A 16,200-nucleotide genomic window follows, 5' to 3' on the forward strand; every position below is an offset into this window, starting at 1 on the left:
GAGTGTTCAACAGTACACTGTTACTTATCCCCGTGTGTGTGTGTGTGTGTGTGTGTGTGTGTGTGTGTGTGTGTGTGTGTGTGTGTGTGTGTGTGTGTGTGTGTGTATGTATGTGTGTGGTGAAAAAGAGGATGTTCCTCTGAGGTTTGATGGGATCCCATCGCGTTGCTGACCTATTTCAGCTATACACAGCTATATATATACACACACACACACACACACACACACACACACACACAGGTGCAGTGTTTTGTAACGATAAACAAACAAACAAAAGTTCCTCATGGGGACCACCATTTGGGTCCTGCTTAGCTATAAAAACTGACACATACACACACCCACACACAGACACACATACACACACACACACACACACACATACACACACACACACACACACACACACACACACACACACACACACACACACACACACACACACACACACACACACACTCTTCAGTAAAGTTTCTCTGACTGTACCCATTCTGTAGAGAGAGTTTATTCCGCAGGGACGCTGAGGAGCCAGTGTCTTTTTCAGTTGGATTGAGCTTTCTCTCAAACACACACACACACACACACACACACACACACACACACACACACACACACACACACACACACACACACACTCTCTCTATTTCTATGCATATGATGTCATTCTTATCATTGCTCCATCCTGTTTTTAACATAGACTGAAACAGTACTGAAACACACACACATACACACACACACACACACACACACACACACACACACACACACACACCAGGGCCTTTGTCACCATGTCTGTTGCGATGTGCAGGTGTAAACGTTGTACACTTCACCACAAGCTGTAATTAGCCGTGCCTGTGACACATCCGACCCGTCACTGTACCGCTCTCTTCCCGCTTCCTGCACGTCCTCCCCAATTAATACAGCCGCCTCCAGCGTTCATAAATATTGATTTGTACACCAGAGAACTTGTTGTCTTAGAAACCCAAATGCAAAGGCAGGCATCGTTATCAAAATATTTGTTAGGTTCGTTCGTTAGCAGCTAACGCTTCGTTAGGCGCAACATCAGAAGCTCGCCGTAGGAACATTATATCAGCAGAGGTTTCTGTTCCCGATGAAAGGCAAATATCATCTGAACTGTAACTCTCAGGAGGTTAAATGAGCCGTTGGACACAAGGACATTTCACACAGATGGAAAACATTAACCTTAGTGAAAAGAAAGAAAACAAGGATGTGGAATGTAGATTATTCTGTTTCCTGACAGCTGCTTCACTCTCAGCTGTGACAGTGTGATGGTTTCCTACAAGCCCTCGAAAGATAATTCATATATCGTTTGGTGTGTGTGTGTGTGTGTGTGTGTGTGTGTGTGTGTGTGTGTGTGTGTGTGTGTGTGTGTGTGTGTGTGTTTATTTATTTATTTATTTATTTATTTATTTTAATTTGTTGTATTTTGTACTTGTATTTTTGTTCATCGGTTAATGAATGAATGAATGAATGAATTAATTAATTAATTAATTGGCTAAACTGATTAAGCCTCTGGGTTGTTGATCGGAGGATCGGAGGGGTTCAAGGCCCAGCACTGCCAAGCTGCCACTGCTGGGCCCTTGACCAAGGCTCCTCAACCCTCCCTGCTGTATCATACTCACCCCTGCACACTGACCCCAACCTCCTCAGTTGGGGTATGTGAAGAAAAGAATTCCACCGTGCTGTAATGTATATGTGGCGATAAAGGCTTCTATGCCCATTTTCTATCAAATTGGTAAAATAAATTAATAAATAAATAAAAGAATTGCAAACTTTCTCTTCTCTACCAAACTGCTCTCAGTGAGGTTATGTTAGTTACCAGAAAAAAAAAAAAAAAGATGAAATCTGAGACTCATCCTTCGATTCTCAGTTTTTATTCTCTAAACCCTGCCAAGTTTCCCGTTTAAACGAGCGACACGTCCTCCACCAATTAATTATTCCAACGTGCTGCCGGGAAGTCGAACTTATTGACCCACTGAGAGGGAAAATCTCCGCATTTTTTTAAATTTTTTTTTTTGGTTTAAAAGATAACGACTTCTATACAGAGACGAGCCAAAAGCAGCCCTTTTACTTTCCAGCTTGAAGAAACGTTCTGAGATGTTCTCAGTGGAACACGAGACGCAGAGGTGTCGGATCCATCCTGGATGAGTTACGGTAAAACTCCAGAGGTCTTGCTGTTACAGGAGGACAAAACCTGACGAGACGGTGTGGAGATCGTGTGCGTTATTATTGGCACCCCGATTGGCACCATTATTTTACCTCAGCAGATTTTTATTCCTTTCATCCCAGCTACAGTTATGCTGGCCACGACGTTAATCCATTACCGGTTACGCTAGAACTGACTAAAAAATTAATCGAGATATCAATAGATATAAAATAGATGTAATTAGAGATCAAATGAAATATTTAACTCTTTACCTTTAGTCTGTCAGCGATTAGTCTTAGATTATGCCGAACGATATAGAAGTCTGAAATGATCTGTTGCTATGGAGACGTATTAGGTGTAACGTAACCCTGTAATTATTTTCCCCTGCGTTTGATATAAAAGGTCTGTTTTTGTTCCTTATTACTGTTTGCGTTGGTTACTAAGCAACATGGCCATAAAGCACACATCAAACCTTTATAAAGTGATAAAGCAAAAAGGAAAAGCTGTTATATAGAAACGTTTTTTTTTGGCTGTTGTCGGTGCAGAATATCTCCAGTGGTTCATCGTCTTCCACTAGAACAGCTCCATAATGGCTTCTTATCTACGAATAAGCTCCAACGTCCACAGAAGCTAGCAGAGCTTTAACCGAGGAAGGAAAAGTTTCACACAGTTTTTTTTTCTGGATGACGAAGAGTGGGATACGATGAAGAAAAAATATCTGCATGTACATTTCAGCAAGCCTTCTGTTTCATCTCAGATACATTACATTACATTTCCAGGCTCTCTTGCCCTGGAGGCATCTCAAGGCTAAAGCAGCAATGCTTAAGACACTTCCTCAACAAAGCCTGATAAAAGTTTAAGCTAGCACATTTGCTCTGCTGTCTGATTTCTCCCAAATTGCGTTCGACGCTCCAGACCGCTCTCGGACAACGCCGCATGACCGAGCTGAAGCTCTCGGAGAAACATGCGGTCTGTGTGTACATCTAAAGCACTATTCGGACGGGATTAGTTCTACGTGGGGACGTGGGGTAAAGTAATTATTACCAGAGCTTCTCTGTGATTTTAGTCCCGTCCGAATGTGCCATCTCGGTAATCATTACGGACAATGTCAGTAAAGATTACGGTGACTTTTACCTTCTGTAAAAAGGTCCGGAAAAATGACCTCAGGTAATACTAATCCCGTCTGAAAAGACCCGCTGTAAATATGTATGATAAAGTCAAGTTGTCTGTTTGCGTACATGATAACAGGAAGCAACGTCATATGCACATGACGACAAGGAGGTTACTGTGGTGCGTAAAGTGAGTTACCCCTCCCACTTCTGCTAGTTTTACTGAGATGTCTTGTCCCGTGCGAATTGGCCAATTAATATTACAGACGTCCCGAGGTAAAATTGCATTACTCCACATCCCCACGTAGAACTAATCCCGTCTGAATAGTGCTTAAGACACGGTCACTTACATCATACATCATCTCAGAGGTGCACAGTGTATCTGTGGGTTAAATATCTCCATCGGTTTTCGGCCATTCTCAGGCCACATTCTGCATAAACTCTTTAAAAACATTCATATTTTTACGAGTCCCCAAGAGGTGCTTTTATCTGGATGTTGTCTTTACAGTGTGATAACACACATTGAATCTGATAATGGCTTATACAGTGAGCCAGATCGCGTGAACACACTGGCGACTGCGCTGGGCGTGTAAACTTTTTTCCCCTCGGACTCATCAGTGCATTTATTAATTGTTTGAGAGAAAAAAAGCTCCGTTAATGCGAGGAAGGTGAAGCACAGCATGACTGACGGAGGCCGTGTTATAGAGCAGGAGTGGATGTAGGCTTTGTAACAGGGGTCAGCAAACCTAGAGATGATAAACATATGCAAATATATTCCACGCCGGCGGAAAACAAAACGTAGCCACTTTGAATTGTTTTATTTATAGCCACAAACTAAAAGGTGACCTGGTCAGAAAAAAGGTAAAGAGAAGTGGATGTAAATGCTGAGAGAGTTTATTGTGACATAGACAAGAAAAACAAATCCACTGTATAAATCGTAAGGCAAAATTGATATCCAAAAGTCAGGCGACGTGCAACAGACTCGATACGAGCAAATCCAGACAGCAGAAAACAACAGAGAGAGAGACAGAGAGAGAGAGAGAGAGAGAGAGAGAGAGAGAGAGAGAGAGAGAGAGAGAGAGCGATGTCAAAGCAGCACGAGATCAAAAGGCTTGGTAAGGTCAGTGACAGACACCATGAGCGCTACTTCACAACCAGACTGGGAGTGAAGGTCTCTGTGTGAAGGCCGTGTGGGTCTGGCTGAGATTCGGAGCAGGCGAGACTGATGAATGGTCCGGTTTATGTCAGTATGACTCCGGTCGCATGTTCGAGAAGTGTAGTGCGGGGCGGCCACAGTGGGCAGGCTGTTGCATGTGAGATAGACCTGATAGATAGCTGCTAATCTTGGACCTGTGGAAGCAGGAAATTTAGTGCAAGTGTAGTCGGACTTTTTAGAATGGGGTTGCCAGGTTGTTTTTTTATGGTGTCATTGGGTCGCATCAAGGTGGCTGATATTCTTATGTTTGTTGTCCAATCACCTATCTATCTATCTATCTATCTATCTATCTATCTATCTATCTATCTATCTATCTATCTATCTATCTATCTATCTATCTATCTATCTCTTTCTCTCTATCTGTCTGTCTGTCTGTCTCTATCTATCTATCTATCTATCTATCTATCTATCTATCTATCTATCTATCTATCTATCTATCTATCTATCTGTCTGTCTGTCTGTCTGTCTGTCTATCTCTTTCTCTCTGTCTATCTCTTTCTCTCTATATATATGTCTCTCTCACTCTCTGTCTATCTGTCTATCTATCTATCTATCTATCTATCTATCTATCTATCTATCTATCTATCTATCTATCTATCTATCTATCTATCTATCTATCTGTCTCTTTCTATCTGTCTGTCTGTCTCTCTCTCCATTTCTATCTATCTATCTATCTATCTATCTATCTATCTATCTATCTATCTATCTATCTATCTATCTATCCATTCATCCATCCATCAAGTGCGATAGTTTTCCAAATTCAATATCATTAGCTAAAAGTTACTCTCAACAAACTGAAGAATGTTCATTATTTCTCCACAAAAGCATATTGTTATCTTTACACAAGGACCGGTAGAGTTTTAGAGGAGTATCCCAGATATACGGCGCACACATCATTCACGATCACCTCTAGTTAGGATCTTTAACCGATGTTTAGAAATAACAAGAGTTTCATATATTTGAAGGCGAGAGCGAGAGAACAATTGAGAGTGAGAACCCAAGGGGAAAATACTGTTATTATCACTTCCTCCCAGCAGACAAGCAAAACAACACTTGGAGAAAGAAAAGAAATGAAACCAGGCTGATGTTACCGAAAAGCAGCATGAAAAACAGAGAGCGGATAAAAAAAACAAAAAAACACGAGAGACAGAAGGAGCGTCAACGTAAACATCTATGAGTGGTGTGCGGAGCAGCTTAATTGGACGAGTCTTCTTTCAAGTCATCCGGCGAGGCTCTGGGAGACGCTTGTTCGGTTTGGATGGAGCACCAACGCTAGGGCCGTGCACAATTTCCTGGAATAAATGCTAATTGTATTCATGTACTGTACATTTCCCCAAAATCCCTGTCATATGCTAATGACTCAATCATCGCTGAGGTTCATAAAGATGCTACGGGTCAGCCAGGCCCTCAGGGTGTGACCGTGCTACAGGGTCAGCCTTTTGTTGTAGCCCATTAGCTTGAAATTACAGTCATTTTGACACATTCGCTCCAACACATCTGAGCCATTAAATCCTTTGTGTACGAGGCCCAGTGTTTGCTGAGTCATGGTCATTATTTCATTACTCGGCTAGCTCCCAGACACAAGCAGTGGTCAAGAGAGAACCTATTACCCAAGTTCTGGGACCGGAGTACGTGGGGACGCATAAAACCTGTTTTGTTCTTCTGTTTTTTCCTCTCTTCCATCTATTTCTCTTTCTCTTGTTTCTCCTCGTGACAAGACCTTGTTAACGGCTAGTCATACACAGGTAGCAATTTCCTCTGCAGTTCCCCGCTGGTCCCCGTTCCTTATACAGCCTCCCACTGAGGGGAGTGATAAATATTAGCCTCTGCCTATTTCAGAGCACTGTATATTTTTTTCTTATTTTTCCTGCTGCTTGCAAGTAGCGTGTCTGAAGCTAGCTATAGCGTGAAGGTGTCAGCGCACAGAGAATGTAAACAGCAAGAGCCTTCTTGTTAGTAATGCTAGCAATGCTAGCAGGCACGAGCATCGCTGATATGGCTCGCTTATTGTAGACTCCGTTGAAGGGACGTCAAACACTTCAGCCTTTTGTGCTTCAAGCCTCAAATGCTTTTACTCTCTCTCTCTCTCTCTCTCTCTCTCTCTCTCTCTCTCTCTCTCTCTCTTTTACACACACATTTTGAGAGACACACATATATACATAAACTTCATCCAGCAGGATAAAGGTAGGAGCAGACAGAAGGAGGCGTCCAGGATTCTGCTTTGCTGTGAGCTCAGGAGTCTAAAATTAACCTGTTTGTTTGTCTATCAAATATATCATGCAAAGTCTTTCCACAGACATAACCAATGTGACCATGCAAAAAAAAAAAAAAAAAAGGAGAATACACAAACGTCTACACACCCACTAACATTAAAGAAGTAGTTCTTTCTTCCAGTGTCATCGTTGAGAGGTCAAGTGTCTTAAATACTTTAAAAAAATAGATTTTACCATTTATAGTTTTGCTCAGAAAAGCCAATTGGCTCAGATAGCAATATTTATTCCAACAGCCATGACATTGTGCTAAAAATCCACCTCACAAGGATAAAAATACAATCTTATCTTAGCGGACAGTTTACAAAAAGTTACTATACAGATTAATAAACGCAAAACCAACATGAAGAATTAACTGGATCGCCTAGAGGGATCGTCGGCGTTCCTGAAGGCTATGGGGAAAGGATGTCTGAAATAATATCTGTTAAAAAACAAGGTTAAGGATTTTATATCTTGTTTAATTATTGTAGGTTTAAAATCAGGGTTTTATTTCATATAATGGGTGTGTGTGGGGCACTGGGCAAAGAGGGGATAGAGTCTCTCCATTAGTCAGTTAATTAAGTTATTAAAATTAATCACTATATTGCTCCAAATATCTGTATCCGGATTTAAACCTGAAGTGGGCGTGGCTTAAACCAGAAGGTTTTACTGGTATAGTTGTATATACTGTATATGTTATAGATTTTTATAACAAATTCAGTTGGTTCTGTTTCCCAAAACATGCAAACTTGTGGCCTTTTTTTAAACCACATTCATTCTAACCAGGCAGTCATTAATGAGTGCTGTGTATTAATGAGCATAGTCTTTTTCTCTTTCTCTTTTCTTAAAAACAGTTTTTTGTGGCATCCTTTTAGAATAAACTCCCTATGATGCAGTCAAGTTCCCTGTGAAAATATCACGTTCTGTAAAATAAAAAGCAAACAAACAGTGTGCTTCGTGTTCATGGTTCGTATTTCTACTTGTACCTGTATTCATTCCAAACAAACACATTATCTCTTTCATATCCAGGCACATCTTGGCTCTAAAACAAACAGCAACACGGTGACTGGATCTGTTTTATAGTCCCTTTGTAACCTCCAGAGATATGTAGCTGTGTGAACTGTAAGAAAAACAGATCTCTTAGTGATGTGATGGCGGGTCAGGCGTGGATATTGGGGTGGCAAGGCTTATTTCATGGGTGTCAGTTGCCACCCTAGGAGCCTTGACCAACATGGTACACGTGTGCATACTGTAAGACTTCTTTATTCACTGGAATAATATGTTATTTCTTTCCCACTGTTGTTAAAACACACTGTTGTAATGCACTCAGAAAATAGCTCTCTCTCTCTCTCTCTCTCTCTCTCTCTCTCTCTCTCTCTCTCTCTCTCTCTCTCTCTCTCTCTGTCTGTCTGTGTGTGTGTGTGTGTGTGTGTGTGTGTGTGTGTGTGTGTGTGTGTGTGTGTGTGTGTGTGTGTGTGTGTGCCTCTTAGAGCTGTGCAAAGAGCAAAGAGAGTCTCGCACACTGCGTGCCTTCTCAGTGTACAAGACCGGTGGAGAGCGCGCGAGAAAAAGAGAGAACGAAAGGGAGCGCACGAGAGAGAGAGAGAGAGAGAGAGAGAGAGAGAGAGAGAGAGAGAGAGAGAGAGAGAGAGACGCAGGATAGACCTCCCTTTTCTCCTTTACTCCGAGACAGAGCTGCACAATGTGAAGAGGCAAACTTCCCCCCAATAGACGACTCACCCTCTCCGACAAAAACCAGGACATTGATACGCGCTCTTTTTGCTCGGTGACATGAGGAGTCTATTATTCCGCACCAACCCCCGAGTCTCCGAGCCAGACGGAGCTCTCTGAATCTTTCAGCAGGTCCGCAGAGGAACTTTGTTCATGTTCATTTTGTTGTTGTGATTTGCGCCGGTAGCTCCATCACACCGAGAGGATGCACGGATTTATCTGCACGCGCTGAGGATTTTTTATTTATTTATTTATTTATTTATTTTTGGTGACCCTTGACGGATCCTTTATAGCCGATAGAACAGGTAAGGTTCTGAAATATCCTTTAAAAATGGGCGTTAAGTACAAAACAACAGCTCAGTCTGACTAAAAGATATGAATTAATCTGGCAGTCTGGACCTCATATGGATATTTTACTCAGTACCAGCAATTAGTACTTAGTTTTAAGATTCTACATTAAAGGGTCCATTTATATTTCCTTAAATAGATTCTTCAATTTCTTTATTGGAGGGAACCATTTAAGACAAGACTGGAACTTAAACTATATGTGGAAGACTTTAAGACTATATATATCACACCAAAATTAGAACCCTTTAAGATATTATTGGGTCCAAACACTATGTGGAACCCCAAAAATTATGTAAAAGCCTATATAGAACCAACAGAACATATAGAATGCTTTAAGACTTTGTAGAGCCTAAAAACAATCAATGATTTAAGACCATTGCCCAGGGTCTATATAAAATAGAATATTTGAAGACTATATAGTACCCAAACAATACTAAGATAAAAACCATTTGAGATAATCAGACTCCCTAAAACTAAAATCCTTTAATACTTACAATAGTTTAAGTCAATATAGAACCCCAGATTTATGGTGATCCCTATAAATCTGTATAGAACCCAATACAAGGATCATTCTAGACTCTATAGAACACTGAAGAATTCTTACAAGACCCAATAAAGATTCAAGGCTGTGTAGACTTCTGTGGTACGGTTCAACACAAAACCTCCATTTATATTTCCTCAGTGTGGTTCTCCAATTTTTCCAATTGGGGAACCTTTTAAAGATCAAGCCAATGTAGTTTTAGTTAAAAAAAAGGTTTGGACCTCTTAAAATTCTAGAACCATTCAAAACCCAAGGAACCCTTGAGGAACATATGAAATAAAACAATTAATGAATAAACAATTATTGAAAAAATATTTAAAAGTGACATAGCTGTGCTTGTGATTAGAAATGTCTAATCTCAGCATTTTATTTAGTAAAATTCACCTTCACACTTGTGCATTTGAACATGCGGTCTGTGCGCAAACGGCACATCATTACCACCGACACACGTTTTTGCGAATATATGTTTTTTTGGTGTATATATATATGTCTCGTGAGCAGTACCAAGCGTTTGGTGTGTGTTTGTGTATGAGAGAGAGAGAGAGAGAGAGAGAGAGAGAGAGCGAGAGAGAGAGAGAGAGAGAGAGAGATCCCGTGCACGTGGTGTCTGTGCGCTCGGTAAAAAAGCGTTTAGAATGGTGACCGTTTATAGATGCGCGTGGCGAGAAAAAAACCCTTAAAAAACGTTTTATTTCATTGGTAAATAGTCCAGAAGGTAAAGCGTTATTGTAACAGCGCTATTTCTGCTCAGCTAGTTAATTAGTTCAGAGGAGACCCACATTTGAAGGTATGATTGTGCGCTTTGGTGTTTAATTCTCCACTAATTACTATAGGAAGTTATTTCCTGTATCGGAAATCTATAAACGAGTCATAAACATAGTTGTATCCCAACCCCTGTTTATTCTTCATCTTTGTTTACTGTTGTTGTGTAGGGAAGATAAGGGAAAATGTTTGTTTATTCATTTCCTCCCTCCGGCGCTTATGAAATGGCGCTTTGCCAAAGACAAACTGTTAGAAGAAGCGGTTCACATTTCCGCAAACCCTGGAGGATTAATGGGGATTTATTGCAGCGACGGAGGATTAGAATATCATGCTAATAAACATATGCTACATTTGTTGGACGTGTTAAATATTCATCAGCTAATATTCCCGCGTCGTGTTACAAACGAGTCAAACCGCATATAACACTACATAACACTAAACTACATAACACTAAATAACACTACACTACATAACACTAAACTATTTATTACTAAATAACACTACACTACACTGCATAACACTACATTACATAACACTACACTACATAACACGACATAATACTACACTACATAATACTACATAACACTACACTAAATAACACTACATAACACTACATTACATAATACTACATTACATAACACTAAATAACACTACAGTACATAACACTGCATACAGTAACACTTCACTACATAACACTACACCACAGTACATAACACTAAATAACACTACACTACATAACACCACACTACACTACATAACACTAAACTACACTGCATAATACTACATAACACTACATTACACTGCATTACACTGCATAACACTACATTACATAATACTACGCTACATAATACCACGTAACACTACACTACATAACCCTAAATAGCACTACACTACATAACACTACACTGCATAACACTACACTACACTACATAACATTACATTACAGTACACTACATAACACGACATAATACTACACTACATAATACCACATAACACTACACTAAATAACACTACACTACACAACACTACATACAGTAACACTTCACTACATAACACTACACCACAGTACATAACACTAAATAACACTACACTACATAAAATTACACTAAACTACACTACACCACATAACACTAAATAACACTACACCACATAACACTAAAGAACACTACACTGCACTACATAACACTACACTACATAACCCTAAATAGCACTACACTACACTACATAACACTACACTACACTATACTACATAACACTAAATACTACTAATTTGGGTTGCGTGTGGATTAACAGGGAGGAATTGTCATGGTTACAGTGAGCATCACATAGTAAACATGGCCAGGGTCTGAAGGATAAGCAGACTGAATATTTCTGTATTTCGTACACTTCATGATATTATGCAAGCATTTTTTTGCACTTTAAAGGGTCAAATGTGTTATTAATAATACAAAACCCCCATGCAGCAGGGTGCCGTGATCCGACATGACACAAAAGCACCACACTTTTTCTTCTGTATGATCCAGACTCGAGTGTTTTATTACACTTATGATACAGCGAGCCAACCATTAAAATGACTGATGTATCCATGTACGATACCTCCTGCTTTTATCGGTTTATAGCAGGTGTGGAATTAACGTCTCTGTCTCTCTCACACACACACAGAACTGCGTCCTGAAGACTTCTTGACTGTTATATAAAGCGCTGACGCTCGATACGCCTTCCGTAAATGTTAAATAAATGTCTCACGTCAATATTTATACTGTTTATTCTGTTCAGTGCGTCGAGTGTCCACCTTATAAGTCCCGTGCATGAGCCGTTACTATGGAAACAACTAATTAAATGTATTAATTAATACATTTGATACATAATCTGGTATCTCACAGTATCACATGCTCAAATATAATCTGTAAAAGAATAAGAAGAATATTCCAGCATTTCAAGTATCAGGGAAAATCATTTATTAACAATTGAGTCAACGGAATTTTCTAGAACAATATAGATTACTTCTGGAATTGTTTCATGCCCCGGTGTTTGTGAAATCCCAGCAGCGTTGTGGTATTTACCTCGTTGTTTACTGACCCCTGAGGTAATGCAAAATCTAATATTTCTGCCCAGTGCCAATAATAGAGTTAAGTCTAATAAACCTGCTTGTCTAAGTGAATTAGACTCTCAAATCCAGAGCCACGTTTGTGAAAATTTAGAGCTCTTTATCCGAACACAGAACACACAGTTCAGGTTCAGATCAATACACCGCTGTAGCCTTTACACAGGTCTGAATAAATACGGGCTCAAAGCCGGCGGGGATCCACAGAGTCGTGTAGCCAGAAAAATGATTGATTAGAGTTTAATATCTTAATAATAAAGTTAAGGTTGTTTTTTTTTTTTGTTGTCGTTTCGACATCCGACCGTGTCCGTGACCATGTGACCATGTGACCATGTGACCATGTTGTGTTTCATAAAGAATAGCCTCGTGTACTCTCTGTTTCTTATTACGGAGGGGAAAAATAAAAGTCATTCTGGTTGTGTGACATGATTTGTAATGTTCAGTTACACAAAAAAAGTTCATGTCGTTCGTGATACCGGGTGTGTCTTCTCTCTCCGCAGCCTGCCTCCTGCCATGTCGTGGTTCCTGTGTTTGTGGATAGCTGTTAGCTGCCTCGTGCTCTGCCAGGCTACTATGTACGAGACCATCCAGCAGCACCACGTGCCTCGACCGGGCCGCAACGCCATCCAGATCCTCGGTGAGTCACGCCCTCGGCTCCTCTAACCGCACGACGGCCTGTTTCCTCTGTCTTTCTCCCGCTGGCTTTATTTTGTTTTATGATGTCTATACGGTCCCCCTGGATGAGTGTGCTCTATAGAGTGCTTCCCTACTGAGCAAATCAGCAGCCTGGTTTGAGGTGGTGTGTAGTTTTCTCAGACAGCAGCGTGTTACACAACCTGCGGTTGGGAATCGTCTGCGTACGTTCTCCTCGGCTTTCCTGCTCTGCTGCTTGTATTGCTGTTCTGTTCCCATGCCACAAAGCTTAGGAATTCATCATCTCTGTGTCCGGGAAACATCTGGAAAGGCTGAAAATGGATGCAATACCCTGGGATTATTAGTGATTAGTGAGCTATTAAACAGAAACATGTTAAACTGTATTAGAAATGCAGATATTATTTATTTTTAAATGCCCTACTTACACATTCTCCCAGTGGCTTTACTGTTGATAGAGCTGTTATTCAATATGTATATAATGCAAATCTATGCTAATGACACACACACACACGGTGTTTGTTCCAGATGTGTGTCGTTTATTCCAGATCGATGAGAAACGTGCCGTCGTGTTATGTAAATGAAATGTATGCCACCGTTCACACGAGATGTGAGTCATTCTACCGTGACCTTGTGCAAGTGAAAGCTGTCATGTATGAAAGTGATGACAAATGTCTTGGAGAATCTGATTATGCTTTAAAAAGAAAACTAGCGGCGACCGCGTTTCGTACTCGTTACTGTAAAGAAAGGGATGATTCAGTCATCAGTGGCGTTAAAAGGCACAAAAACATGATATGATTACGGAACAAAACAATGATCATACAAAAGATATGATCTAGTATTATCTGACACTTGATATGATATATGGTACGCCGTGAAAGAATACAATAACATTGCATTTTATAAGACGCAAATGATATAATTCTGTACGTTAGAATGTTTTACAACGTGGTACATTCTGGTCTGATATAATCTGATATATATATATAACCATACAATACAATACAATACAATACAATACAATACAATACAGCGTAACCCTCTAGAACATGACGCCCACTGCTAATCGTCAAGTGTTATCCATAGGGTTAAAGTCACAGTGTCTGCCCCTGCTGGACCCCTGAGCACAGCTTGGGCCTTTAGCCCTTAACTGCCCAACACGTCCAGTTTGACTCAACACAATACAGGATAATCAGATCTATTCAGTTCTATTTGATTCATTTGTGTAGCGCTTTAAACAATGGACCGCATGTCAGAAAGGCTTTACAGAACAGAAGAAACATTGTAGAGAAAGTTTAACAATGGACAAAGATTCAAGATATATATATATATGTAGACTTATGTTTAAATGTGCTTGTATTTATCCCTAATGAACAAGTCTGAGGTGACTGAGGTGACTGTGGTGAGGAAAAACTCCCTTAGATGCTTAGATGGAAGAGGAAGAAACCTTGAGAGGAACCAGACTGAAAAGTGAACCTCATTCTCATTTGGGTGACACTGGAGCGTGTGATTATAAACTGTTATAAACACCGGAGAGTGTTATTATGAATAATGTATATACTGTAATGTATATAATATAATGTTCCCATTCAGTTTGCTATGATAGGACATTGTACAACACACTATGGTGTGGTATCTTCTATATGTTCTCTATACCGTGTGTTATAGTACCCGTGTGCTCCCAGTGCAGGTCCCGGATTGTCTGCCGTAACACACCGGATCTGGTTAATGACCACTAAATAACAGGTCCGTTTATCCTTCAGTGTGTTCTAGCAGGGCTCGTACAGTATACAGAGGTGTATCAGAAACACGGAGTGTATCACAGTACAATCAATAACACAACCAGATGATGTGAAATTTTCCTGAGAATTGTGGTCTAGACAAACATACAGCACGAGGGATCTATTAGTGCTCTAATCAGTAACCCTGGAGCTGATAATTAAACCAAATACATCATTGTGATATGTTGGTGTAGTGTGTGCAGTAGAGGTCTAACCCTAACCCTAACCCTCGGACACGGGTCAGTATAATAATAGCGGCATCGGGTCTCGGGTAATTTAAAACGAATGTGTTTTTACTGAACAGACCTGAGAAGACCCGAACTACTGTATCTCGTGTGTGTGCATCGACTCGAGTCCTTTTCCAACCTCTCCTCTGTTTGCCAAGATTGCTTTGCTTGTGACATGTGGCTGGTGACGTGTGGCTGGCGGTAAGCTAATTTTCGTTGAAACAGACCTGTCAATCAATTTTGAATCCGCTCTGTAGCGGTTACTTTAGTGTAGAGTTACGCAACATTCGGGTCCAGTCGGGTTAAAAAAAATTGCCAACGGGTCGGGTCGGACTCGGTCTAATTTTTTCGGGTTTGTCTTTTTCGGGTCAGGTCTTTCTTAAAAAAAAAAATAAATATGCACGTCGGGTTCGGGGTAAAAAGTGATTCGGGTCGGGTAGATTTCTTTAGACATCTAGTGTGCAGTATGCCGGAGAAACTAAAGAAATTATTGTTAAGATCGAAATATTATTAATTATATGATGTAATGTCTCTGATCTGTTATGCTACACTGCTGCTATGTACACACACACACACACACACACACACACACACACACACACACACACACACACACACACACAGTCAGACATTAGTTGTAGGTAGTGATATCGTTGTGTACGTCTGGTAAAGCATCGTGTAATGACTGTGGAACTACAAAGTGTTTATTGTTTAATCCCGTGTTGCCAGGGGCGTTACGCTCTCCTGATTCACGGGTCAGACATCACTTCCTCTCCTGTAGTCACAGAATCGATTGTAGTATTTCGTCCTCGCAGTGTTTTTAGCTGTCTAATAAGCTGTGAGATTATCGGTTTAACCGCCAACAAATTCACACAGATGTCACTGCAGCGTGGCTCATTAGACTTATGAGCTGCCGCGTATGTTTTACATTTCGCTCTGATCACCTACAGTTTTAAACTCGTGAAGCAGATTGGAGAAAGTTTCTCTGTGCCGAGGCTTTCTTATCCACTCTGATCAATTACACTGTGCGTCACTACTGTGTCGGAAGGTTCTGGAATTAGGGCTGGACGAAGAGACGAGGAAAACCTTCTTCTTTGTTTGTTTTTTACCACGTTTAAAGATGTGAGTATAATTAATACTCTACAATATATTTAAACTGTTATTAGCATCATGATATTAGTGTTTAGCCTGCTTACTTGGCTGTGTGTGTGTGTGTGTGTGTGTGTGTGTGTGTGTGTGTGTGTGTGTGTGTGTTTGTAGACAGTGTTTTTATGTCTTTATTGGGACCAAGTGGGACTTCATTGGGATATTTAGCTG

At 40.5% G+C, this 16,200-nt stretch overlaps 1 protein-coding gene across 4 annotated transcripts in view; it reads left to right on the forward strand.

Moving 5' to 3' along the window:
* Positions 1–8,253: 8,253 nt before the first annotated feature.
* The window catches only part of LOC113648553 (chemokine-like protein TAFA-1), a 165,975-nt gene continuing 158,028 nt past the window's right edge, over positions 8,254–16,200 (forward strand). For 3 of the 4 annotated variants that reach the window (XR_003441950.2, XM_027155774.2, XM_027155777.2), the window contains exons 1-2: positions 8,254–8,774; positions 12,725–12,861. Coding sequence is in view for 3 of the 4 variants with exons in the window: in XM_027155774.2 (XP_027011575.1) it covers positions 12,738–12,861 (124 nt within the window). In the remaining variant the exon portion in view is untranslated. Of the gene's footprint in view, positions 8,775–9,991; positions 10,146–12,724; positions 12,862–16,200 lie in introns of those variants that run through there. The other variant, XM_027155776.2, reaches the window with a different exon arrangement.

Source organism: Tachysurus fulvidraco, chromosome 2, assembly GCF_022655615.1.
Source record: "Tachysurus fulvidraco isolate hzauxx_2018 chromosome 2, HZAU_PFXX_2.0, whole genome shotgun sequence".
Classification (NCBI taxonomy): domain Eukaryota; kingdom Metazoa; phylum Chordata; class Actinopteri; order Siluriformes; family Bagridae; genus Tachysurus; species Tachysurus fulvidraco.